The sequence below is a fragment of the Candoia aspera genome, chromosome 1, assembly GCF_035149785.1.
Source record: "Candoia aspera isolate rCanAsp1 chromosome 1, rCanAsp1.hap2, whole genome shotgun sequence".
NCBI lineage: Eukaryota > Metazoa > Chordata > Lepidosauria > Squamata > Boidae > Candoia > Candoia aspera.
In genome coordinates, this window is record NC_086153.1 from 75231704 (window position 1) to 75256772 (window position 25069).

General features: G+C 41.7%; 1 protein-coding gene across 2 annotated transcripts in view; it reads left to right on the forward strand.

Annotated features, from left to right (window-relative positions):
- Positions 1-4496: 4496 nt before the first annotated feature.
- The window catches only part of TRIM67 (tripartite motif containing 67), a 35352-nt gene continuing 14779 nt past the window's right edge, over positions 4497-25069 (forward strand). Inside the window, exons 1-5 of one of the 2 annotated variants that reach the window (XM_063307222.1) lie at positions 4497-5630; positions 20168-20263; positions 21344-21466; positions 22752-22862; positions 23268-23427. In XM_063307222.1, the coding sequence (XP_063163292.1) occupies positions 4689-5630; positions 20168-20263; positions 21344-21466; positions 22752-22862; positions 23268-23427 (1432 nt within the window). In that variant the 5' untranslated portion in view covers positions 4497-4688. The remainder of the gene's footprint in view (positions 5631-20167; positions 20264-21343; positions 21467-22751; positions 22863-23267; positions 23428-25069) is intronic. The other variant, XM_063307229.1, reaches the window with a different exon arrangement.

Below are 25069 nucleotides of genomic sequence, written 5' to 3' on the forward strand. Positions count from 1 at the left end.
TTACAGGAGTTTTAGATCTACATACAAAAGTGGTATGTGATCATTAATCTGCACACAAACAAAAACAAAAAATAGGACAAAGGGAGAGAAAATAAGAGGTAAAACTATATGGTCAAGCAGCACTAAGGAGAAATAAAACACCCCTGAAACCTCTGTCTATTACTTTCTCTATCTATTTTACCTTAGAGCAGGGTTTCTCAACCTTGGCAACTTGAAGATGTGTGGACTTCAACTTTCAGAATTCCCCAGCCAGCATGCTTAAAGTTGCCAAGGTTGAGAAACACTGCCTTAGAGGTTCCAGTTCTCCAAGGACTTGTGGGCAGAGGGCCTACATTTCAGCCTAGGAAGCCTACTCTTTCAGTCCTTGCTGCTTTCTGGATTTGAAGCCCATGAGGGGGGGAAAAAAACCTTCAGCCTGCTTCTCCCAATCTGGAACTCACTCCTTGCTTCTCAGTGGAATGAAAAAAAAAGTTTGCATTTAATCTTTTCTCAGGTCTGAATTCTTTGGATTCATGGATTTCATTTTCCATTCAGCTTTACTGTACCTCATCCGTACAATGTAGAGATTCAAGCTTTGGTCAATTAATTGGTCTGCTTAATGAACATCACCTTGTATTTAAGCACATCTTAAAACTTTACCTTTAATTAATCAGTGACATGGACAATTAGAAATGGTTCCAGAGCATGGAACACCATTTTCTCTATCACAGGGTACCCAGGAAAATTGCTTCTCTTATCTGATTGTGTTCTGTGCACACTTTTTGCTATGTTGGTGTAGGCAGAAAGAAAGCATGAATAACAATCTCAACTGTGGCATCAGGCTCTGGTATAACCTTGCCTAAGAAAGTTGACTTCTAGGTTCTTACTGTGATTGTAAAGGCATGAGAGCATTCTTCTGGCCAACTGCAAGCAACTTTACTTTAGGCCAGAAGGCCATCCCTCTCCTTTGGCATTATTAATGTCTGTTCTGGCTCTGAGGCATTCAGCAAGACAGCAGGATAGTAATCCTTCACTTCTACATGGAATGATAATTATGAATAATTATGAATCCATTGCCCAAAGGGGAGAATTTCTTTACCACTATTTCATAATACTCCCATTGTAACTCATTTTGCTAAGTGACAGTTAGTGTCTGGAATTCATTTGACACAGGTATCCTTGAGAATTAAACAAGCAACTTAAAATATTCAAGAGACTGCATTGTGTTAAGTTGCTTTACCCTTAGCTGTCATCTTGAAAGGCTTAAATGCATAACACTGACCTTTCAGATACCTGGAAAGTGCCTCAAATAAAGAACAGGGCATAAAATATAGATTAAAAAATTCTGACAGCATGAGCACGTTTTCCCCCCAAAATGTATTCATTATGTCATAAGTTCTATTTCCAGTGTCATTAAAATATGAATACTTTGAGATATCCCTGGATTTATTGCAGGATGAGACAAACAAATAAAAATATCTACATCTTATTATTTGTCTGTTAGTCTACTTTATTTGGAATATCACTTTTTTTTTTCTGAAAACAGATTTCTTGTTTTTTATCCCATGTTAACATCATTACCTACAAATGCCCATATTAAGAACATAATATGTAGGGAAATATACCTTGGTGCCTGGTTATCTGAAGGACCTCATATCCCCACTAGAGTCAGCACAACCACATGTCAAGGGAAGCATCTGGTTGTCCACCATTTTGGGGAGGGGACAAGTCTGGAAGTGCTGGGTTTTTTGGTTTTTTTTGGTGATGAAGCCAACCCTCTGGAATGATCTCCTGATAGAAAAAACAAGGCTAGTTTTTCCCGAGAGTTTGGGGGGCTTGATGCCATACGTTTTGTTTGGGTTTTATCTATCTTAAGCTTTTCATACTTTATTGTAGTGTAAGCCATCAAGAGTCTTCTGATTGCAACAGCAAATTTGATTAATAAGTAAACAAACAAATAAACAAACATGATGAAGAAATACCCCCACTTTTTGCATTTGCATCCCAAAGTATGTCGTGAAGCTTTCTTTGCCCTTCCCCATGGATGCCAATGACACACTATTGTGTTTAAAGGGCTGATGTGCTGATTTTTCTTAGATATTAGCAGGAAACAGAGGAATCCTGTTTTCTTATTTTTTGTATGTTGAAATTCTTGTTGATTGTATGGTAGAGAAATTGATTTTTTTTTGTTTTGGATGAATGAATGATTAATTTCATTCTTGGAGGAGAACCTTGATCAGGGAACCCATGGACATTGAATCAAACCAGTTTATGGTTGTAGAGATTTCTGAATTCTCTTCTGAACATAACCCTTTGCAGCACTCAAGTGATGCAGAATTAATATGGTGAGGATGGAAACTGCAGTATGTGCATAATTAGTTTTTGACACATTCATAAAGATTTTAGGAGTTGGAGAATGCCCCATTTCTTTTTCATTGCCATGCTCATACTGATGTGCCAGAAAAAGAGGGTAGTGAAGGCCATGTTCTGAAAATACTATTAATTTTATATATATATATATTTAAGTATAAACTGTTAAGATTCCAGATTGAAATTAATTCTTTTCTGGGCTGAAGCACAGTGATTACTTTTAGTCTTAACATTCAGAGCTTTGGTCTTGAAGGCAGATATGAAATTTATTAGTAACCAACCAAAAAACAAGTGTTGCTTCATATATGGAATATAACTTGATAATATCCAGAGGGCAGAAGAACAAATACAAGAGAAAAGCAGTATTTTGTGTTTACAACAGCAGTATAGTTCATTCTGATTTTATGCTGTTTCTTCTTCTTTTGGTTCTGTTTTTGTTTTAAATACACACAAATTTAAAACAAAGAATCCTACACTACCTTTTACTGATAAGAGTTTAAAATAGCATATCTAATTTATTTTCCATGCCATTAACATTTCGGTCGCAGTACCTCTATAGTCTCTCTAAAGTTTAAAAAAATGGCTCTTTTATCTGCATTTTCTTAAAAAAAACAACTAACAGTCCATTGCTCCATCTTCCAAAACATATGTAAAGGAAAGGAAAAACAGATGGGGTTTACCACTGTGAGAGCTTTCTGGTAATAATTATTTCCAACTCACACACATTCAGCTGTCAACTCTGATTTATTTTTGAAGCAAATCTGGATTTGGTTGCCAGCGATGTGCTTCATTTCTATTTCCTACACTGTGTGTGTGAAATACCATCATCCAATCACCATTCAGCCTATGTGCCACCTATAATAATGAAAAAAGGCCCCAATTCTCTTTCATTCTTTCAGCTAACCTGCCTGATTTTGTGGTCTGAATTGGTGCTTCAGTATAATAAGAGACCTGAAAAACCAAAACAACAGTTATGTTGGGGTCTTGTTCTAGCCTTTCCATCTTATTCGTTTAGAATATAGGCTCCTTTCCTCTGGGGAGAAGGAAGCTAATACAGATAAAGGATCCCTCCTCCCCCGGCATCCTCAATCTGGTCTATAAATAATGGGTTTTTAGGGCATAAACGTAAGGTATAAGACATCTCCCTTTAAATAAAACTTGCTCTCCCTTCTCGGTCACATAGCAAGTGCTCATCTATTTGCTGAAAAAAAACTACTCCCGCCCCCTTTACAATATTCTCCCCCCCCCTTTCTCTCTCTCTCTCTCTCTCTCTCTCTAAGCAATGGAAATTCAAGCCAATGGATTACTACCCGAACGGTATACACCAAGGGCAAGGAAATTCCTTTGCAATAAACAATAGTCGACTCGTCTTCCATGTCTTTGGCCGCCACCATCATGCAAGGTCAGTCCCGCTGCGGCAGCAGCTGCGGAGACTAGAAAAAACGTCCCTCCCGCCCTCCCTTCTTGCTTGGAGCGCGGCAGCTGCAACACCAAGCAGGCTGATCCGGCCATTGGCGCTGTTGAACTCAACCTAAAGGAGCTGTCTATCCGCCTCCTTCCTGCTGAGCCTCGCAAGCGGAACACCGCCGACAACGCTGTCCGTCCATGCGGCGGTGCTGAACTCGACGCCCTCTGTGCCACGAGGAGCTGTCCAATACCTGCTGGGTGCTGAAACCGGATTCCTGTCGGACATCTTTCCGGGGAGAAGAATAGACAGGGGCGTAAGTAGAGCTCACTGGGCCCCAAGGCAAACCTCTCAGACGGGCCCTACAACCTAACAATAGGAAGCAAGCCTATTCTGGCGCCCAGGCCTTGCACTAACACACACTGGGGAGAAACAGCAGCAGCAGCAGCGGTGGCTCGAGGCATTCTTGAGGAAAGGAGGGGTGGAGGGTGGGGGCAATCGATGCCAACCAGATCTGGGCTGCAAAAATCTGGACAATCACTAGATGACAGCAAGGAAATGCAGCTTTCTACGTACCTTTTCTCTGCCATCTAGCGGGCGCCCTAATCAGTGCGCACTGAGGCTGTTTGCCACGCTCGCCTGCAAACCGCTTTCACCTGCCCTGCCGCCCCCACCCATCGTGCCGCCCCAAGCAAATGCCTGAGCTCCTCTATGGGCACGCGCTGGCCCTGCAGCGGACCACAGAGGCTCCCCGGGCCGCCCCCCCTGCCTCGACTGTATATGCGCCATTGAAAGCAGAGAAGGGCTGCGCGGTGGAATATGGGTCGAAAAGGTGGCGGGAAGACCAGCGAGAAGCCTGACCGTAGCTCGCCGCTTTCGTGTTGATCGCTTCCATCCGCCCTCTCCGCTCTCTGGACACAAAGCAGCTGCCGCTATGGAAGAAGAGCTGAAATGCCCCGTCTGCGGTTCGCTCTTCCGGGAGCCCATCATCTTGCCCTGTTCGCACAATGTCTGCCTGCCCTGCGCCCGCACCATCGCTGTGCAAACGCCGGAGTCCGAGCAGCATCTGCCCGCCATGCTGCACCCCCGGGGCCCTGCGGCAGTGGCAGTGCCAGGGGCTGGAGCTACAAGCGGGCCGGCCTCTCTGGACTATGACTGTGGCGCTGGCGGAAGCAGTGGGACCGCTGGAGGCGGTGGCAGGGACCACTCCGACAAAGTGAGCTTGCACAGCGAGACGGACAGCGGCTACGGCTCCTACACCCCGAGCCTGAAATCTCCTAACGGAGTGCGGGTTCTGCCCTTGGTACCGCCGCCTCCGGGGCTGGCGGCCGCGGCGGCCGCGGCGGGACCCCGCGGGAGCGGAACCAGCTCCTCGCTCACCTGTCCGCAGTGCCATCGCAGCGCTTCCCTGGATCCTCGCGGCCTGCGCGGCTTCCAGCGCAACCGCCTCTTGGAGGCCATCGTGCAGCGGTACCAGCAGAGTCGGGCCGCCGCCTCGGCCACGGCCAAGTGCCAGCTGTGCGACCGCAGCCCTCCGGAGGCGGCCGCGGTGCTGTGCGAACAATGCGAGGTGCTGTATTGCTCGGCTTGCCAAATCAAATGTCACCCGTCCCGCGGGCCCTTCGCCAAGCACCGGTTGGTGCCTCCGCCCAGCCAGCAGCAGAGCGCCCCTAGCGGCGCGGGTGGGGCGTGCGGCGGAGGAAGCAAAGGCCCCGGCGCTGCCCGCAAGTCCCCAACGTGCGCGGATCACGAGCTGGAAAACTACAGCATGTACTGTGTGACCTGCCGGACCCCCGTCTGTTATCAGTGCCTGGAAGAAGGAAAACACTCCAAGCACGAGGTGAAGGCCTTGGGAGCCATGTGGAAACAGCACAAGGTAAGCCTGGCCAACCGCCGGCCTGCCCTGCTCCGCTTACTGGCGAAGGCTGCAGCGCGTGACTGCCCGGCCTCCGCCAGATGAGGGCTCGGGCGCCCCTTTTCTACTGGTGGTCACTTCCTAAGGGGGAATAGTTGCCACCTAAAACTTTCCTGGGCATCGTGATTGCAGATAAGAGTCACAGTGCTGAGCAGCGGAAGAAAAGACAAACATGATAAGCGCTCCAGAGTGCCTCTGAGGAAGTGCAGAGTTCATTTCCGATGTCATGCTGGGAAGGTTGAAAGCAGGGCCTCTGTTGTATTATGTGCATCTTCCAGGCTGAGCTCAGCGTTGGTACTTCTCATGTGAGAAAAGAGCTGCCTTTTTAGTAAAAGGCGAAAGATTTACATGATCTGAAGAGAAAGTGGAAAATTTAAAACAACATAAGGTGTATTCAGGGATAAACTGAATGGACATCTTTAACACTCCTCCCATTTTTTAATGATTAGATGCATATGCAGTTCTTTACAATCTCTCTTGTGCTTGTCTTAGCAACAGGTCTTATTCACCTTTTAAAAGAGGGATTTAATGAGTTTTGAAGAGTACCTCAGTATCATTGGTAAAATTAGACTAACAATTTATACCTTCCCACCTGCCTCAACAGCCCTCATTCATGTCCTGTGCCATCTGTCACAGGAGCGGATGGCTTGGCTTTTCCCCCAAGGTGAAGTTCTCAGCAGCTTCAGAGCCACCAATTTCCAGCAGAGGAATAGCACAGAGTGACCCTTGGGAGCCAGAGACACAGGCCACTGCAAATAGTAGTGATTCTCTGCGGTTTGGGGAAGAGACATTCTGAGCAAACTCTGTGAGAAAGAAGTTGGCAACCAATCACCCTAGAGATTTTTCACCATTTTGTTTAAAACAATCAGTTCATTAAAACAATCTTGATTTTGCATCCAGAATGCTATCCAGAAATAAAGACTGAATTATAAACACAATTCAACAACAGTACAAAGAAACAAACAGCAGCAAATTAAAACTTGACTATAGCAGACAATTTCACATCTGAATAAAAGTGTTTTTGCCTGCTGTCAGACACAGAAAAGAAGAAACCAGTCTGCCCTTTCTTAGCGGGTAGCTCCAAATTTGGAGCCACCGTGGAAAAGGCGCATTCTCATGTTCCCTCCAAACACACCTCTCTGATGATAGGAGGACCAAGGATAAGGCTCTTCCCCCAAACACTTAGGTGGGCTCCCATATTTCTATGCAAGAATAGGGTTTTTCAAATACATCAGTCATAAATGCCACTGGTTGCCAAGTGCCCAAATCGCAATCACGTGACTGCGGGGGTGGTGCAACAGTCATAACTTTGAGGAAGGGTCATAAGTAACTCTTTTAGCCCTGTCATATCACCGAACTGTCATTAAATGAATGGTTGTTAAGCAAGGACTACTTGTATAGGTCAGAATCTTGTACATGGAAACAGATTGGTCACCAGTAGAAAGTCACATGCTCCCTATGATCAACCCAACATCCAAGATGTGTTTTTGAATGAAAGGTGGATCTCTTATCTGAAATAACGAATAATCATGAATTGAGTAAAGCAACTGGAAATGAGATAATTTGCCCATAACCATGTTCCTTTTTGTTTCCCTTTTTTCCTTATTTGCTGCTAAAATTCGGGAGCACTTAACCACTTGTAGCAAATGATTTTAGGTTATGACAATAAATTAAAATATGTTATTCATAGATGGAGTTCTAGAATATGTTCCTATATTTTACATTAAATGCAACTATGTTATCCTTACTCTTAAGCAGATCTTGAGATTGACTTGAAAACCAATTAAGCCCATTTGCCCTTGCCAGGAAGGAATATTATTGATTATTCACTTTGTACTTCAATGAAATGTTTTTTTATTGCTAAATAATATATACTTTATACAATGTACATCCCTCAGGGGATTGTATCAGCTCCTTTATTCAAATGTAGGATTGGCTTGACTCTGCGTATCCCCATAGATACATGCACATCATGTGTGAGTCTCCTTTTATCTGAAAAACTAACATGTCTGAAAGAAAGCAAGTAACGTGGTCTTCCTTCTATGTGCTAACTTTGCTTAGGGAGCTTTTATTATTATTATTTTACATGCAGTGCAATAAAAAATGTCTGCACTGGTTTCTCAACAGAGCTCCAGTAGCAAGTGAGGGCTCCCACCAGTATCTCATGACAACCCAGCAGCTGTTTCCTTGTCCGGTGTGTGCCCATATGCAGCCTATTCCCCCATCTACTTATTACCCTAGCAATAATTTTCTATCTTTCCTGCATAAAAATAAAGACAAATTTGTATCTTCTCCAACTCCAAAAAACTATTGAGAGATTTTTCAGATGGAGGTATAGCTCCACTTGTGGGGCAAGGTGAGTCCCCGATGTCTGAGAGTTTTGCTATGGGGAGAAATGACCCTGAGACATTGTAACCTATCTCTCTGGAGTCCTTGGTGCTCTCTGAGCCTTGTTGTTTTCTTGCAGAAGTTTCATTGCCAGACTAGGCAACATCTTCAGTGCCAAGAGGGAGTGGGCCTTGCTCTCAGTTTATATACTGTGGCTTGCCCTGCTTGTGTTGGTAGGGGTGTTGTTCTTTCCTTGGGAGTTCTTTGATTGGGCTGTTGTTTGCTGCTTGGTTGATTGCCTGAGTTAATAGTTCCTTGATTAGGGTGCATTGTGCTGTTTGGTGGTTCCTCTGGTGTTAATCCTAGTGTTGATTTTTGCATATCTGGATGTTCATTGCTGGCAAGGGAGTGTACTGGTCTTTTGGCTTTTCTATTGTCTCTTTTGAATGGTATGTAAATGTTGTTTACCTCTATGTGTCTGCTGATGGCTGCTTTGTCTGAGTGCCAGGCTTCCAGGAATTCTCTGGCATTTCTGGATTTGGCTTGGTTTAGGATGCTCACTGTTTCCCAGTTGAAACTATGGTTAAGTCTGTCCATGTGTTGTGAGATTAAGGAGTTCTCATGGATGTGAAGAGACATCCATAGACCCAGCACTAGCATATGCAAAAATCCTGACCCAGATATGCAAAAATCAACACTAGGATCAACACCAGATGAACCATCAAACAGCACAATACACCCTAATCAAGGAACTATTAACTCAGTCAATCAACCAAGCAGCAAACAACAGCCCAATCAAAGAACTCCCAAGGAGAGAACAACACCCCCACCAACACAAGCAGGGCAAGCCACGGTATATAAACTGAGAGCAAGGCCCACTCCCTCTTTGCACTGAAGATGTTGCCTAGTCTGGCAATGAAACTTCTGCAAGAAAACAACAAGGCTCAGAGAGCACCAAGGACTCCACAGTTCAACCCTGAGCTACAAATATTCGCTTCGATTGGTACCTATCTCTGCACCAGGAGCATGGTATCAGGAGCAGGAGAATGCCATCTCAAGGCCTTAGTGCAGTGTTCCTCAACCTCAGCAACTTTAAGATGTGTGGACTTCAACTCCCAGAATTCCCCAGCCAGCATGCTGGCTGGAGGATTCTGGGAGTTGAAGTCCACACATCTTAAAGTTGCTGAGGTTGAGGAACACTGCCTTAGTGAATGCTGCTTCAGAATGGAAATGTATCATCGGGGGCTGACTGGACTCCTGTTTGGAAGGGACTCATGGCTCAATTCATCTCCCAACTCCGAGAGTTTTGCTGTAATTGTTAGGAAAAGGAGCCCCAGTCAGAATTGCCAGGATGCCAACGTTTGGAACTTGTGAGGTAATGGAGATATGCAGCCATACCAGTGGGAAAGCTCTGAAGTGACCAAGCCATGCATTTATGTTTGCAACTGTCTACTTTCCATTGCACAGCTTCTCCTCCAATTGCCTTTGAGATTTTGCAAAAAAAGAGACAAACATTCACCAATACATGTGCATGAATTATGGGCTGGGGGAAAGCTAGCAATGTATTTTCTTTTCCTCTTGGGAAGCGGACAAGGCACTATTTGTTTTTAGGCACAGAGCCAGGGAAACCTAAGAGGGGTAGACCAACTCACTCAGTTATTGTCAAGCTGAAAAGGATAGCAAGTGAGCACTGATTGGCTGGCTGTTCTCTGGACACAGCCATTGGCCCTAAAGGGCAAACCACAATTGGTTGACAGTTCCCTGCAAGCTCCAGACTTGCAAACCTAAAAGCATTGCTGTGCTAATAGCATTTTGATTGCTTGAATAAATCTACAAATCAACCAGGACCGCCCAGATCAATCTCAGTTCCTTTGGAATGGGATTGAAAAGGGAGGAGAGATGGAAAATCTGGTTGTTTGGAAGAATTCAAAGAAAAATGTACGTGATCTCCACCAACAATCCCATCAGTGAGTGAAAAACAGAATGCAGCTTTATAGCAAAACAAGTCATCCATCCAATTAACCCAGCATTGTCTGTATTGGCTGTTAGCAGCTCTCTAGAATTTCGAATGTTTTTTTCCAGCCTCATGAGGAGGTCAGGGATTACATTTAGAACTTTATGCATTGCAAGACATATGCTTTTTATAAAGCTACAGTCCTGGGCTACAGCTGTGTGCTTGCATTATTTATTCTAATAAAAATATATTCATTTTGTGATACAGTAGTGGTTTTTTTAAAAAAATGCAGAATTAAATAGCGTAAGCATAGCATTAGTGAAGTAGAATTTCACCAGTATGCTCTGTGGTATGAATCCAGGGATTAGCAGTGGAAACTATTCCTTTTGTTCCTAAAAACTATTAAATCATTTGGTTTTAACACACCAGAATGATTGATATGGGTTGAAAAGGCATTGGGAAGAAAAGCTCACCCTATAAATCAGAAAGCCCTTGCTTCAACTTCCATCTGTCATGAACTCACCACTATAAATAACCTACTATATAGGTCTAACTTGCCCTCTCCTCCCATAATGTAGGGATAATAATCTTGACCTATTTACAGGGTTATTGTAAAGATTACTGAGCAAATGAACATGGAGTATTCTGAACACTTGAAAGTACAACATGATTATTACTGTATTGTAGGAATGGGTGATTGGTATCATCTTCTATCAGATTTGATCATTGGCCATTCTGGCTGAGGTTTATGGGAGCTGGAATCCTCCTCTGTTGTAAAAGACGGGAGAGCTCCATTTACTCCTTTTTTCTTTCTCAGATTCCAACTGGTTGAAGATCAAATGCCTAGTCACTAATTATATTAGTTATCCCAATTATATTAGTTATCCCTGTAAATACTTATTGCCCTGGAATACTATGATGACAAATGGAATTGGAAGTGGATCAGTATATACATACAAAGCAAAGATGCAGTATGCATGGTTAAAATAGAATGATCTGTTAATCAAATATTTAAAAGTATTCTAGAGTAAATAGCATTTGAGAAAAATATAAACAATTTAAATTACATTTGAAGTAATGGTTGTTAAAAGCAATTTGTCGCAAAGTGCTTTAACGGAAGCAGCATTTCAAATTATCCCTTCATTTTAATGACATAATTAAATATAAGGACTGGGTTCACCCAGCACATTCAAAGCTTGCAGATTTACCATAGTGGTTTTTGAGCTTGTGGATTTTGAGGAAGTGGACAGGGTCCTTTGTAAAGTCAGGTCTGTTATTTCTTGGTTAGATCTTTGCCCTACCTAGGTTGTCCTAGACAGCCAGGGAAGTGACAAAGAGATAGGCAATAATCAATTCCTCCTTGTGGGAAGTCTGATGATCTTGAAAGAGGAGTTGGCCTGCTTGTGATAATTGCTTCAAGGCTGGCAAACTCAACTCAGAAACTTGGATTTCTGGAATGAACTTAATTGGTAATAAGGAAACAGAATTTCAAAAACCTGCCAGAGCAATTCTCCAGATCAGCTTATACCTAGCGTAATTAAGGCAGAGTTACTCAGACTCCTTTCCTCATGCTTGTCCTCTGTCCCTCCCCTGGACTAAGAAATCTTTTCTGTGATCATCCTGCTCCCTTCTCTGTGTTCCTAGGGTCTGTTAGACATTCTTTCATAACCTGATGTTCAAGAGGTTGCAAGTTTAGGCAACTATTACCCTACATCTAACCTTTCCTTTTCGGGGGGAGGTGATAAAGAAAGTGGTAGCATGGCAACCACAAAGGACTGGGGAATGTTGGAGGTCCCAGCAAATCAGCATGCCTCATTAGCATGTGGATGAGTTTGCTCTAGGATGCAATTCTCTATGTGTTTCTGGAGGAAGCTGTTCGTTGTCCCTCCCACATTCCTCAGTCTTCTTCCTTCTATCATCTGAGAAGGAAGCAGCATGCTTGCTGCTCCTTCCATCTTGGGGCCATGTTTGGGCCTAGAGTCAGGAGGTTCCCCCTTTCTGCATGCAGCCTTTAGCAGCAATGAGGGCTGAGGGTCAATTCCGTTTAGGGAAAGAAAGAAGAACAAGAATCATTATTCCTGAATGTATGTAACTGGACCAAATAAATGAGTAAGACTTCTTTTTTGCTTACTTTTGAACCTACTTTGTCTAAGTGTGTAATTCTTTATGCTTGGGTGGGCTAAGTGTGTAATTCTTTATGCTTGGGTGGGCTAAGTGTGTAAGATCAATAACCTATATTCCCCTAACGTGCTCATTAATGCTATTTTAGATAATATTCTTCTCTGTGCGTGCTTTTTCGCTGTATTAAGCTCTGCTCCATTCAGTGGTCCTAGCTGTCCACTAATGGCTTCAGGGAAGAAATAGATTATTTGGATCTTTGGCAGTCAAATTTTGAGTGTTGGCATAGGGTAGAAACTACATTGATCTTTCTCATGGATGACCTTTAGTAGGACTTGGATGAGGGGAACATCACCATCCTTCACCTACTAGCTCTCTCAGCAGGCTTCATATCAGCCCAACAAGGTGGACCAAACTAAGAAACCAATGCTATATAGGTCAGAACTTCATTCATTATAACATCTGTAGTAACAGAATCTTGCAGATCTGAATGTGCTTCTCCCTCCCTCCCTTTATCTTCATGTGAATTAGGGAGGAGCTTGTCTGAGACACTTTCTCACATTATTTTCTTAGGCCTGGCTCAAGCCCCTCTTATCTGATTCTTGCAGTGGTAGCAGCTCTTCCTCCTGTCTTTCAAGACCACTCCCACCACCCTCTTCACTTCAGTATTGTTTGTCACAATATCCTTCTGGGATGCTTGCAAGGGGTGAGAGTTGGAGGCACCATTTTGGCATGGAGTCTTCTCCTTCCTGAACAGAGGTTTCCAGGTGGTGATTCTGGGAACAAGAAGACAGGCTATTGGATGCTCCAGTATGAGGTGCCTCAGGGCTTGATTCTCTCCTGCATTAAGTTAATCTTTACATGAAGCCACTGGGTGAGGTCATTCATTAGTTTGGGGTGAGGTATCATCAATATGCAGCACCAGCCATATGGCAAATGCAGTGGAAGTCCTGATCCAGTGTATCAGGACCTGGATGGGGAGAAACTGGTTCAGACTCAACCTAGGCAAAAGGTGACTGTGTAATGGTGTGTGGGAAAGACCTTGGGAGATGGGGTGAAGAAATGCTGCCTAGGGAACAGATGGATAAGAGAGGGCATAGCCCACAGCTAGCTGGATAGTGGGTGGGGCAAGAGGCTCAGAAGGGACCCTCCCTAATTTCTTGGGCTGTAAAGGAGGTGGTTGGAGATTTGTACTTTCAGACTTAAAAGATTCTGTTAATGTAGCTTTACAATAAAGCAGAATTAGCTCATCTGGTTGTGTTTCCTGTCTGGTCTACCTGATAAGGCTGACATTAACCTTGCAAGTCCCTTCCCTTGTAGTATTCTGGAGGCTCAAGAAGACCTAGCTATTCTAGAAGGCCCTTGGAGACCACACTAGTTAAAAGTGTGATGCTATAAATAAACAACAATAGATGATGATGATGATGATGATGATGATGATGATGATTTTAAAATTACTATTGTCGTGTTTTAGTCTGTTGATTTTTATGATGTCTGTTCTGAACTACAAACTGCTTGTAATCATCTGCAACTGAAATTTAATAAAGTTGCATCAATCGATTAGTAAACAAAAATAGAATAGTGAACCTGAATTTAACAGTGCTATGCCCAAGCAAATAAACCTATTGTGGCTTAATGTGGTTGGATTTCCACTATTAACTATCAAATCTGATTTTTAGTTTACCAAACTGTATGAACCCATCCAAAGAAAAAATCAGTATAACATGTAGATTTGTCTTCTTTTTGTCTCTGAGAAAAATAGATGTACAATTAACTAATTTTTGTGATAATAGTGATTATCTTGTATTCCGGCAAGTATTAATTATGCTTGTACAATATACTTGGAATAGTTTACTGTGTTGTCAGGGAACCAACAGCACTCTTACCAAATGCTATGTTTTGAATAAACTGTATATTAAAGACACATGTGTAAAACTTGCTGCAGCAATCTGAATGCATGGTGCTGTTCTCCATCACTGACAGCCTCTCCAAATTGACTGTAGTGGCTGGGCCATAGCTGGAAAGTGCATTGTGTTGATCTGGGCTGTACGTTTCATCAGCATTTATGGATGCATGGGCCTGGAGGTGGGAGGTGGTGGTAAATGTTTACCTAAGCATATGCTAGCAGCAACTGTTTTGCAGATGGATTCTCCTTCTGCCCATAAATGTGGGAAGTGCTTCTTCCTGAACTTAAATTACATTAGGAATAATTTGGAAGCCACTGAATTAGCAAATCTAAGTGTCAAGTCTACTCATGATGTAGTCTAGCTGTGTAGAAATAATCAAGAAGTCTGTTGTCTAGTTAAAGAAAATTATTTGACTATTCCAATTTATTGAATTATTGCATCATAGACCTTTCCCATAGAGAACCATACTCCAGATTGTTGTGCAGTTCAGCACGCTTTGGTCTAAAAATGTAGACTGAAGACTTATGCCTTGGGGTTGAGAGACTACCGGCTGATAAGCCAGATCAAGGCCTTTTAGATAATGGCAAGAATAGCTCCCATTTTTGTGTTCATGCGCCCTTTCCAAGAGATCTCTGACTGGCCATAAAAACAACGGAAGAGAAGTGTTCGAGAGCCAAGTGTTTCCATTCTTTTCTGAAAAGGCAAGTAAACTCAGAATTCTGTACTCACAACCTGAACATAAAAGAAGATGCCTGTTCAGCAGTACAAGTGGTTGCTGAAGAAGTGGCAGTCAAAAATACCAGACAGACAGAATGACTGTAGTTGAGTTCTAGTGGAGCTACAGTATATAAGAAGAAGGCATTACCCATTTGACTGGTCTTGAGAAGTTGTTCCAATAGAAATGAAAGCTTCCATTTATTTAGTAGTCCAATGATTTTGGAGTGGTTTTCTTCACAAGAAAACTTTACTTCAAAGCAGGAAGCAGCCTTGTGTAATGCGGTACTGGTGCAGCTCTTGTTTCTGATTCTCTGTATGGAACCTATTAGACTATAAAGCAGCCTTTTCCAAAACTGGGTGCTCTCCAGATCGATGGACTACCATTTCCTTAGATGCCTGTTAGAATTTTTATAATCCAATACCAGGGAAGACTCCAGGTTCAGAAAGGATGCTCTAAAGCAATGCTTCTCAAACTTGGCAACTTTAAGTCATGGGGACTTCAACTCCCAGAATTCCCCACCAGCACATCAAATGTAGAAAGATGGGTGAAATATTTTTTTCCCATCCTCACTATCTAGATATCTTGTAATACTAGAATTCCTGTTAAAACTGCTTAGCAGTAGACTCACACCAGATAAAACAGAGGGCCTCTTCCTCACACAGTGAATACTTGGCAGAATGCCGGACCAGAAGATGTGATGATAAACAAGGGGTGAGATGTTTCATAGCAGGACACAGATGAAGGGTATTCTTAGTTGATTCAGTAAGGTTTAGTCTTCAGAAAGTGTAATGAAAGAGGTACAGAGATTAAAAGGGGATGAAAATTGAGGATACAGGAAATTTCTCATAACTAAAATTGTTGCCTGAAATTAATTCAAAGTAATAAGACAGAATAATGCACCTGAGTTTTCTTAGAAGCTTACACAGAGTACTTAAACAGTAAGAGAAGTAATATGAGACACTTATTTACCCTTATTAATATTACCTCGAAAAACCCAGCAACAGAAAAGGGCTAGGTGCACAATCTCAAATGTTGTGAGTCAGCAATTAAGCTAGGTGACTTTATTACTATCTTCTAGACCACATCTTTGAGCATCCTTCTTCAACTGCTGCCTTTTAGATAGGTTGGACTGGAACATTCATTTGAGCACCTATCTCTGTTACTTCAAGTCATATGTTGATATTTAGTATTACAATAATGCAAACCAGTATGCTTTCTTTAATTTAAGCCAGAAGTGGGCAACTGTCCAATTTGCCTTATTTACTTGGCTTTTTAAGAGACAAGTAAGAGCCACAAACAAATGTTTCCATACCAAGTTGGGATGCTAGGTACAAAATGTTGGCTGGTTAAGTGTTGCATCCCATGAAGACCCTATCTTCTGAGAAAACCTACATATACAACTATAGATCTGTATCTGAATTGTTAAAGATCTCAGAAATGATGCAGCAGGTTTTTTAAAAAAACTTGTCAAAGTTGACCAACATGGTACATTGAGCCTGATGAGGCTGAAGCCATTTCTCTGTGGCTGTGGCAGAGAATCTGTTTTCCCTGAAATTTGGCTTGCTGTTACTAAACACTTGACAGTTAGAATACCAGCATAAGTGCCAATCAGTAGCTATAGGCAGAGATCTATCTTCCGCTTGCATCCTTAAAATTATATTTTTAATGCATTTTAAAGGCAATGAAATCATTAGAACTGAAATAGTTGGGGTAAGCATACCCTCCATTCTCATTCTGTAACAGCTAGTACCTGCACACTGTGACAGCAGCAAAATAATTGGGGGCCTATAGTATATACAGTACAAAGGCAATCATTTAATACAATCCAGTCATGCTGTTTACTGTGACTTGCACATTTAACAATAGATTGTGCTTAACAAAGGGTTTAGCAAGCTCTTTGTTCTAGCAGACAAGAGATGTCTACTTCTTTGAATAAGTAGATGTTTCCTAGATGGATACATGGGTTCAAGATGCCAGAAATGTAGCAGGCCAAACTGGTTACTTTTTTATTATTTTAATTAGGACCCACAGTCCACAGATAGGGATGGCCATTACTTCATGTTTTTCTTTGGAGAGGCAACTGGGTGGCTTCTGAGGGCTGGATGCTGGTCTGATTTTGCAAAGTCCTTATTATAGAGATGACAATACCATTAGTTTGCTTTTCTGAATTAGCCTTCATTGTGTTTACAAATCAGGTCTCAGCCCTGGAAAGCTGGCCTCAATAGTCCCACAACTTATAAACTGCAGTCAGCAACCAGATCAGAGGGAAATCAATAATAATGTGTTGCAGCTATTACGCATGGGATAAACAATGAACTCTTGTCTGAGAAGGAATAGTAGAATTAATGCTTATTCAAAGAATCAATAGAAGACCTGTTTTTGCACGTGCTTTATTGACAGATTTAGGCACAAGTGGCTAAGAAAAATCTCAGAAGAAAAGCCCAGCCCTGCTACAGCCATGGCTTAAGTGCAGGTGTGGGGAACCTCAGTGACATTTACAACATGCCCATTTAGCTTCAAAGGAAATCTTTCAGTGTATTGTCAAAGAGCTGGTGGGCTGCTGAGAACAGTGGTGATGATTTTCAAAAGTGTAGGTAAATATTTATCTTGGCTATCTGCCAAGATGCTTGAGTGCTTCTCTGGTAAGAGACAGCCTGCGTATTTAATGGAGAATACTGTGTGTGAGTACATGTGTGTTTGGCCTTGGCACCCCTTGCACTTAAACCATAGGATAATCATGCCTCAACATCACCAGTGTTCTGCCTTGTTCCCCCAGCATTGCCTTAAACTCATCCTAACCCATGGAGTTGTTGTTTATTCATTCAGTCCCTTCCGACTCTTCATGACTTCATGGACCAGCCCATGCCAGAGCTTCCTGTCGGTTGTCACCAACCCCAGCTCCCCCAGGGACGAGTCCGTCACCTCTAGAATATCATCTATCCATCTTGCCCTTGGTCGGCCCCTCTTCCTTTTGCCTTCCACTCTCCCTAGCATCAGCATCTTCTCCAGGGTGTCCTGTCTTCTCATTATGTGGCCAAAGTATTTCAGTTTTGCCTTTAATATCATTCCCTCAAGTGAGAGACAGGCTTAAATCATCATTAGCTGTATTTGTGTGTAAGTAATGCATTCCCCCTTATTCCAACACCATCCAAAGGCAGCCTCAGGATGTATAAAATCTGTTATGCTTTGCAACAGTTTCCTTGAAGGACCAATTCTGGGTGTCTTCAGAAGAATGTTTTGAAAGAATTGGGAGGGAAGAGTACAATGCTCTTCTCTGGTCCCTAGCTAGACATGACATTTCTCTCCCAACCTCCTCTATCTGTAGACGCTCAGATAAAGATGTTGTGCATTACCTGGGATGAATATTAGGATACTTCCCTCCAGCCCCAAAACTTCTGAATGCCCCTGAGATAAAGGAGAACCATGCTAAATGCCAGTTACTCAGATGTTGTATGTCCCTCAGTCAGAGCCTCCAGAAACTCTGCAGAAGAAGAGAGGTAAACCAAGTCCAATATTTTGATCCAAAGGATGGTTTGACCAGGAGTATGTGGTTGTCAAAATAAATTTAGTATAAATTGTATCTCAAAGTCTCTGTACAAATATCTATGTCAAGGTTATTAGAACTGAAAAAAACAATACAAATCACTTAAAAGAGAGAGGCTTCAGTGAAACTGTGGCAACCTCTGTTCCTTGCAGCCAGATATAAAATTCCCTTTTTAATTAGGCAATTTGTATCTGGGTGGGCTAACGATAACTCATTTCATTTAGCAGGCTAGTCCCCAATGGCTGTTTGGGAAGCTTTCTTTAAAACTGCCTATGGGTCTCAGGCAGAGGAACCTATGGGTTTATACCAAAACAACAAGACCCTCCCTGATTGGCTGCTAGTCTCAGGGTTTGAAGTAAGGAAGCTTATTAACTCTCAAAAGTTAGGTAAGGCTGCTGGCTGTAATTATATCTTAGCTGAAATGTTGAAATCTAATGTTGACTGGTGGGTTCCTGGCTTAGACTCACTTTTTTCATATATAGAACAATCTGGCAATATATACCATAGTATTGGGAAATGGAATTAGTTGGCCCAATTTTCAAAAAAGGGGAAAGGGGTGATCCTGTCAGCTATTGACCTATTAGCTTCCTTAGCATTTTCAGTAAGATTTATGTTTGGTATTTAGAATGGAGATTACAAAAATGGTTAGTGAATGAAATTATCCTAGGCCATGAACAGGCAGGCTTCAGATCTGTCCATTCCACATTAGATTGTATTCTAGTTTTATGTCATTTGAAAAATACACTGAAGATGTAGAGCAGTGTTTCTGAACCTTGGCAACTTTAAGATGTGTGGACTTCAATTCCCAGAAGTCTGGGAATTGAAGTCCACACATCTTAAAGTTGCCAAGGTTCAGAAACACTGATGTAGAGTATTCCTTTATGTGGCCTTTACTGACTTAAATCAGCATTTGATATAATTTTGACGCCACTTTTATGGGAAAAACTTAGGGATTCCAGCAATATAAATTGAATGAATGAATGAATGAATGAATGAATGAATGAATGAATGAATAAATAAATTGATCAGCAGCTGCTATTCTTTATTCATAAACTGTTCGACAATTCTAGAATTGGAGTAAGATGTAACTAGCAAGATTCACTTTCAAACGCAGTTGTTGTATATATTCCATTCAGATTTAAATTTTCATCCCCCTAAAATAGCAGGTATGAATATCCCCCTTCTGCTATATGCTGATGATGCAGCTATTATTTCAAGGACTCCAACTGGCCTCGACCTGTGCTCAAAAGTTTAGTGTAGTATTGCCGGTAAGATCAGCTTGTAATAATTTTTCAGGAGACTAAAGTGATGGTGTTTGCTAAAAATGTAGGAAAGCTACAATGGGTAATAGAAGGGCAGGACACTGAAGAAGTGAGGAGCTTCAAATATCTTGACATAATGCCCCATGATTCAGGATCATGGAATATGGGTATTGGCTCACTGGTTTCACTGAGAAAAATATTTTTTAGTTCATTTTCTTTTTGAAAAATGAATTGTATTATACTTCAAATCCCCAATACGTATTGGGGAGTTATTTGTCCCTCAGAGTCAGCAGAATGGAGTGGCCCATAAGTTTTGCAAAAAAATAAAGTTGATGATGCTTTTTATTAATTTATTTGATTTCCCACCTTTCCTCCAGGAGCTCAAAGGGGCATACATGGTTTTCTTTCTCCCATCTTATCCCACAACAAGCTGGTGAGATGTGTTGGATTGAGAGAAAAAGCAGCCCAAAGTTATCCATTGGGCTTCCATGGCTGAAGGTGGACTTGAATCTGGGTCTCCGTGATCCTAGCTGAACATCTGATCTTGATCCCCCACCCACCTTTTAAGTAAAATCCCAATCTTTTTAAGTACAATTGCAAGGGTTTAAAAAAGAAAGGCAGGCAGGCATTAATTGTAATGGATAATCTCATATTTTATTTCTTCCAGGCACAACTGTCCCAGGCTTTGAATGGCATTTCAGATAAAGCAAAGGAAGCAAAAGAATTTTTGGTTCAGCTGAAAAATATTTTACAGCAGATACAGGTAATGGATATAGAATTTGAGCTTTTTTTGCACATTGTCTTAAACGGCCATAACTAAAGTGAACAATGGCAAGTCTACTTTGCAATTTTTTGTTTCACTGTAATGGTGCTGTTTAGGTTAGGCTAAATCAAAGCACATACTAAAAGCCATTGTTCAAATGTTCAAACCCAACACTTTGAACCACAGATCATAATGGGAAATTTATATTCAACCCCATTCCTCAAATCATTGGTTTCCAACAGTGATCTTCAGGCTAGCTGCTGGGAGGGAGAATCTTCATTACTTCTCTCTACTTTGGCAGTCCTGCTTCCTCTCTACTTTCAGGAAGCAGGTTCAGATATGCAAGATGTGGGCATCAAGTATAGCTATGTCAGCTTGTACATTAGAAGAGAGGAATGAATATCTATGAATGACAGTATGGTATGAGAATGCGTGCACATGTTTTTACATCTAGATGTGCGTGATTGTGAATCCCATGGCCTTGCGGTGTTTTCAGCTCAAATCCTATGCTGCCTTTCTAGTGTGGAACCAGGGTACCAAAAATCCACTATATCCTATGTGGATTCCATTGAAATGAACAGGACCTGTGCATAGTCACGGATGTATTCCAATAGCTGGGCTTTTCAATTTCAACACATCGGCAGGATTTGCACAAGAAACAATCTAGATGGATAACACCCAAGAGTTTATACAAACATTGCCCCTAACATGACAGCATGGAAAATGTTAAAAAGCGAATGGTATCAGGTTAGCAGTGTACCTGCAGACATTCTATAGCAGTGTTTCTCAACCTTGGCCCCTTGAAGATGTGTGGACCTCAACTCCCAGAATTCCCCAGCCAGCATTACCAGCATGCATGCCCAGCATGCTGCCTGAGGAATTCTGGGAGTTGAAGTCCACACATCTTCAACTGGTCAAGGTTGAGAAACACTGTTCTATACCAATAGGAAACTGTTTTCAGGACTGTAACTAGTTATTTAAAAAAAGCCCAGACTGTATGATTCCAAAGTGTTTAGGAAAGAGCAGAAAAATGACTGTTGGCAACACACAACATAAATATGGTCCTCCTTCTTTTTCTAGGAAAATGGCTTGGACTATGAAGCTTGTCTAGTTGCTCAATGTGATGCTTTAGTGGATGCCTTGACTCGCCAGAAGGCCAAACTGCTCACAAAAGTTACCAAAGAGCGTGAGCAGAAGCTAAAGGTGAGTGAAAACTTTATTCATACCTGCCAGGTAGAGGAACCTGATAAAAGGCCCTAAAACACATTTTTTTAAATGGCATTTTGTTTATTTTTAATTGTGATTTTTTTGTAAGAGGCCTCCGTGGTGAGTGGTACAGTACGTGTAATACATAAGGCTAGATAGACGGATACACGGAACTACTACAATGTGATTAGTTAGGATTGTGAGGTTCAAGGTCAAGTGCCTTTAGCTATGGAGTAATTTAATCAAATCACCTTCTCACATGGCCAACAATTCACCAAATTGCTGTGATGGGGAAACATTGGAAGAGGGATGCCAAGTTCCTGGAGAAAAGGTAGGAGACAAATCTAAGTTTTTAGAAGTTTAGATCTTTGGTAAGGAGGATTGAGAAGGAGTGGAGCTTGTGAATTAATCCTCTATCTCAGTGTTTCTCAACCTCAGCAGCTTTAAGATGCATTAACTTCAACTCCCAGAATTCCTGAGGCAGCATGCTGGTCATGCATGCTGGTCATGCTGGCTGGGGAATCCTGGGAGTTGAAATCCATGCATCATAAAGCTGCTGAGGCTGAGAAACATTGCTCTATCTCATTGCTTCTTGCAGATTTCTTCTGGCTGACCACCAGCAATCCCACTGAGCCAGGTTGACATATTATTTTGGAACTGTTTTGGAAGGAAAATAGTTCAGAATGGCCTGTAGACATTTGCAGGAAAGCATCATTGTCACTGAAGCATTAAACCCATCTGCCTCCCTTACTGAACTCTCTCTACAAATGCCACTCTCAACATTAGCTTTACAGAAGAAAAAGTAGCTTGGTATCTCTGGGTTCTCCATAGTCTTGAGTAAGGCTCTAAAGGAGAAAGAAGACCTTGATTTGGCTGTTGGGTGTGTGTGTGTGTGTGTGTATGCGTGCAAAGAAGAATGGGGAAAGGAACCTCATTGTAAATAAGACTATGAGCTTTGAGCAACCCAGCAAGGAGAGTTGACTATGTTTGTTCTAGAGCAATGATTCTTCTTCCTTTTTCAACTTGCAAAAAATGTCTAATGCCTGTCTGAAAATAATTGGCTAAATCCTAAAGTGTTTATTTCATGCTTACTATGGTTTGTTGCAGCGGGTGGTACCATGAGCAAGCAGAATGTCAAAATACAAAATGCTTCAGAACATCCCCAGCTTTTGCTACCCCAAGACCTCAACAAGAGACCTCTTCCTATAGAACTTGCCCACCTTCCAGTTGCATAATATTGCTTGTTTACCTGCTTAATCCATTCTTCCTTTTTCCTCCCTAGGTTGTATGGGACCAGATAAACCACTGTACTCTGAAACTGCGACAGTCTACAGGGCTTATGGAATATTGTCTAGAAGTGATCAAAGAAAATGACCCTTCTGGTTTTTTACAGGTAAGTCAACTTTGGTCTTAGTGATAAATGAGCAGCCTTTTATGAAAGAGTCTAATTTGGAAGTGATAAATGCTGTCATACCAGCCTTATATATTTTTGTATGAGTTATTCCATCCAGTTCAGTGACAAAGATGGAGACAGGTGGACTCTTGTAAGCCTAATTTGAAATTGATTAGTCTATTGACATTATTTTAGTGTCCACCATGCACGCCACCTTCAGAAGCTAGCTGAAAATATTTGCTACTTGATTTGGAAGTCTTGGGACCTAGTATCTCCAAAAATTGATTCCTCTGCCTCAAGGGGCCCATCCCCTTAAGTGACTGGGATCACAAATCCTTGCCTTCCAGTTGCATGAACTGATTCTTCTATAGCTTTGTCTAGTCTGTTAAAAGTTTTCTTTTTCAGATCTCAGATGCTTTAATCAAACGTGTTCAAGTATCTCAGGAGCAGTGGGTCAAAGGAGCCCTGGAGCCAAAAGTATCTGCTGAATTTGATCTGACATTGGATAGTGAACCACTGCTGCAGTCAATCCATCAGCTGGACTTCATTCAGATGAAATGTAGGGGTGAGCTTTTGTAGGCTGATTTTCCTTTCCTTTTGTATGGGATTCCAAAGAATAGCTGTGAAAGGGAGACACATCTAGACCAAGAGCTAGGACTCAATTCTCCAGATGAAAGCAACTTTTTAGATGTTGAACAATTTCCATTTCTCTGTCTATGACTCTAAGAAGCTTAGTTAATGTTGGATATCTTAGTTAATATTGGATACCTTTCTATTTGAAGGTAGAAAGCTTCAAATAGAAACTATATGCGCCTTTTTAAAGTAAAAAAAATGCTAAGTTAAAATCTCCCCAAACTCCAAAGCTTTTCTCTGTAGTAAAGCACAACATATCAAAATACAGCGGTACATACAAATCAACCACAGATGGAGAACATCGTGTTTACTCATGTTCTTAGGCAGCATGATAGGGGTAGACAACCTAATGACTCCAGATGTTCTGGATAATAAATCCCCAAATATCTTGCCAATAACCAAGCTGTCTGGGGTAGATGGAAGTTGACTCCAAAACTGCTACTTATGATGTAAGTGACCTCCTGGATCAGATCAAAAGCCAGATGGAGACAACCCCCTAGTTAAGGTTACAAATGCTGAACAACAGCAGGAGAGAGCTACCAACTCTCTTTCCTCCTGACTATTACCCTCATCAGAGGACAGACTGTCTGGATTCACTGTATCATGTTGATCCATCATTTATTTTAACTATGACTTGCTGAAAAAGTCATAGTGTCCTTGTTCAGACATGAAGTTAAGCCAGAGTCTATCCTTTACAGAGCATCATGTCAAACCATATTATGGCTTAGTGCGGTGTGTGAATTGAGCCAGTGTATGAACTTGTCACCTAGACTGTTCCTAAAGTGTAGTAGAAACCAGAGGATGCAATTCTGTCATTAATGTTGAAGTAGTATTCAACTGCCAGTCCAATTTAGTTTTGCTTATGAAATGTGTGTGCATTTGTGTGGTATTATTGATTCCAGACAATCCTTCCATAAACTCAATTCATTCAACATCTTGTTTCTATAGAGGCCAATTAAATGCCTTTAAGTGGAAGTCCCAAAAGAGCTAATTAGCAGAGTAGCCCCCTTCCACCATTGTTTCCCAAGAGCTGGTAATGACAGTAGCTCTGAAGCAAAGGGTTCTGTGTAGACATCATAACATATTGATAGCTTTATACTTCTTTGTCTGAATGTGTTTACTAGAATCATGCAAGGACTATCCTACTCCTTCATTGTCAGATTCTTTGCTCCAAAAGTAGCCCAATCTTCTTTGTTTCTAATTCTGGACTATACATTGGGGGAAATAGAGCTCCAGCCTCCGATTATATAGTATGGGAAAAACCTAAATGCCTAACATTCTTGACATGCAATGATTAGTATTTGACTATATGGACAGTTGTCCCGTGCTGATGTAAATATTAGGACTTTTACATTTCAAAAATGCTTTGTAAATGCTTTGGGTCAGCACCTCTTTGCTGTTCATTAAAGCAGCCCTACTTTTTACTTCTGCTGCTTGCAACTGAAAATGTCTGACTAAATGACATTCATGGAGCAATCTTCTCTTCAACTGCAGAGTGTTCCTTTGTTTGATGTTTATGGCATCTATGCTCTACCAGTAGCAGACCTGCAGTGAAACTCAAGAGACTTTTTTGT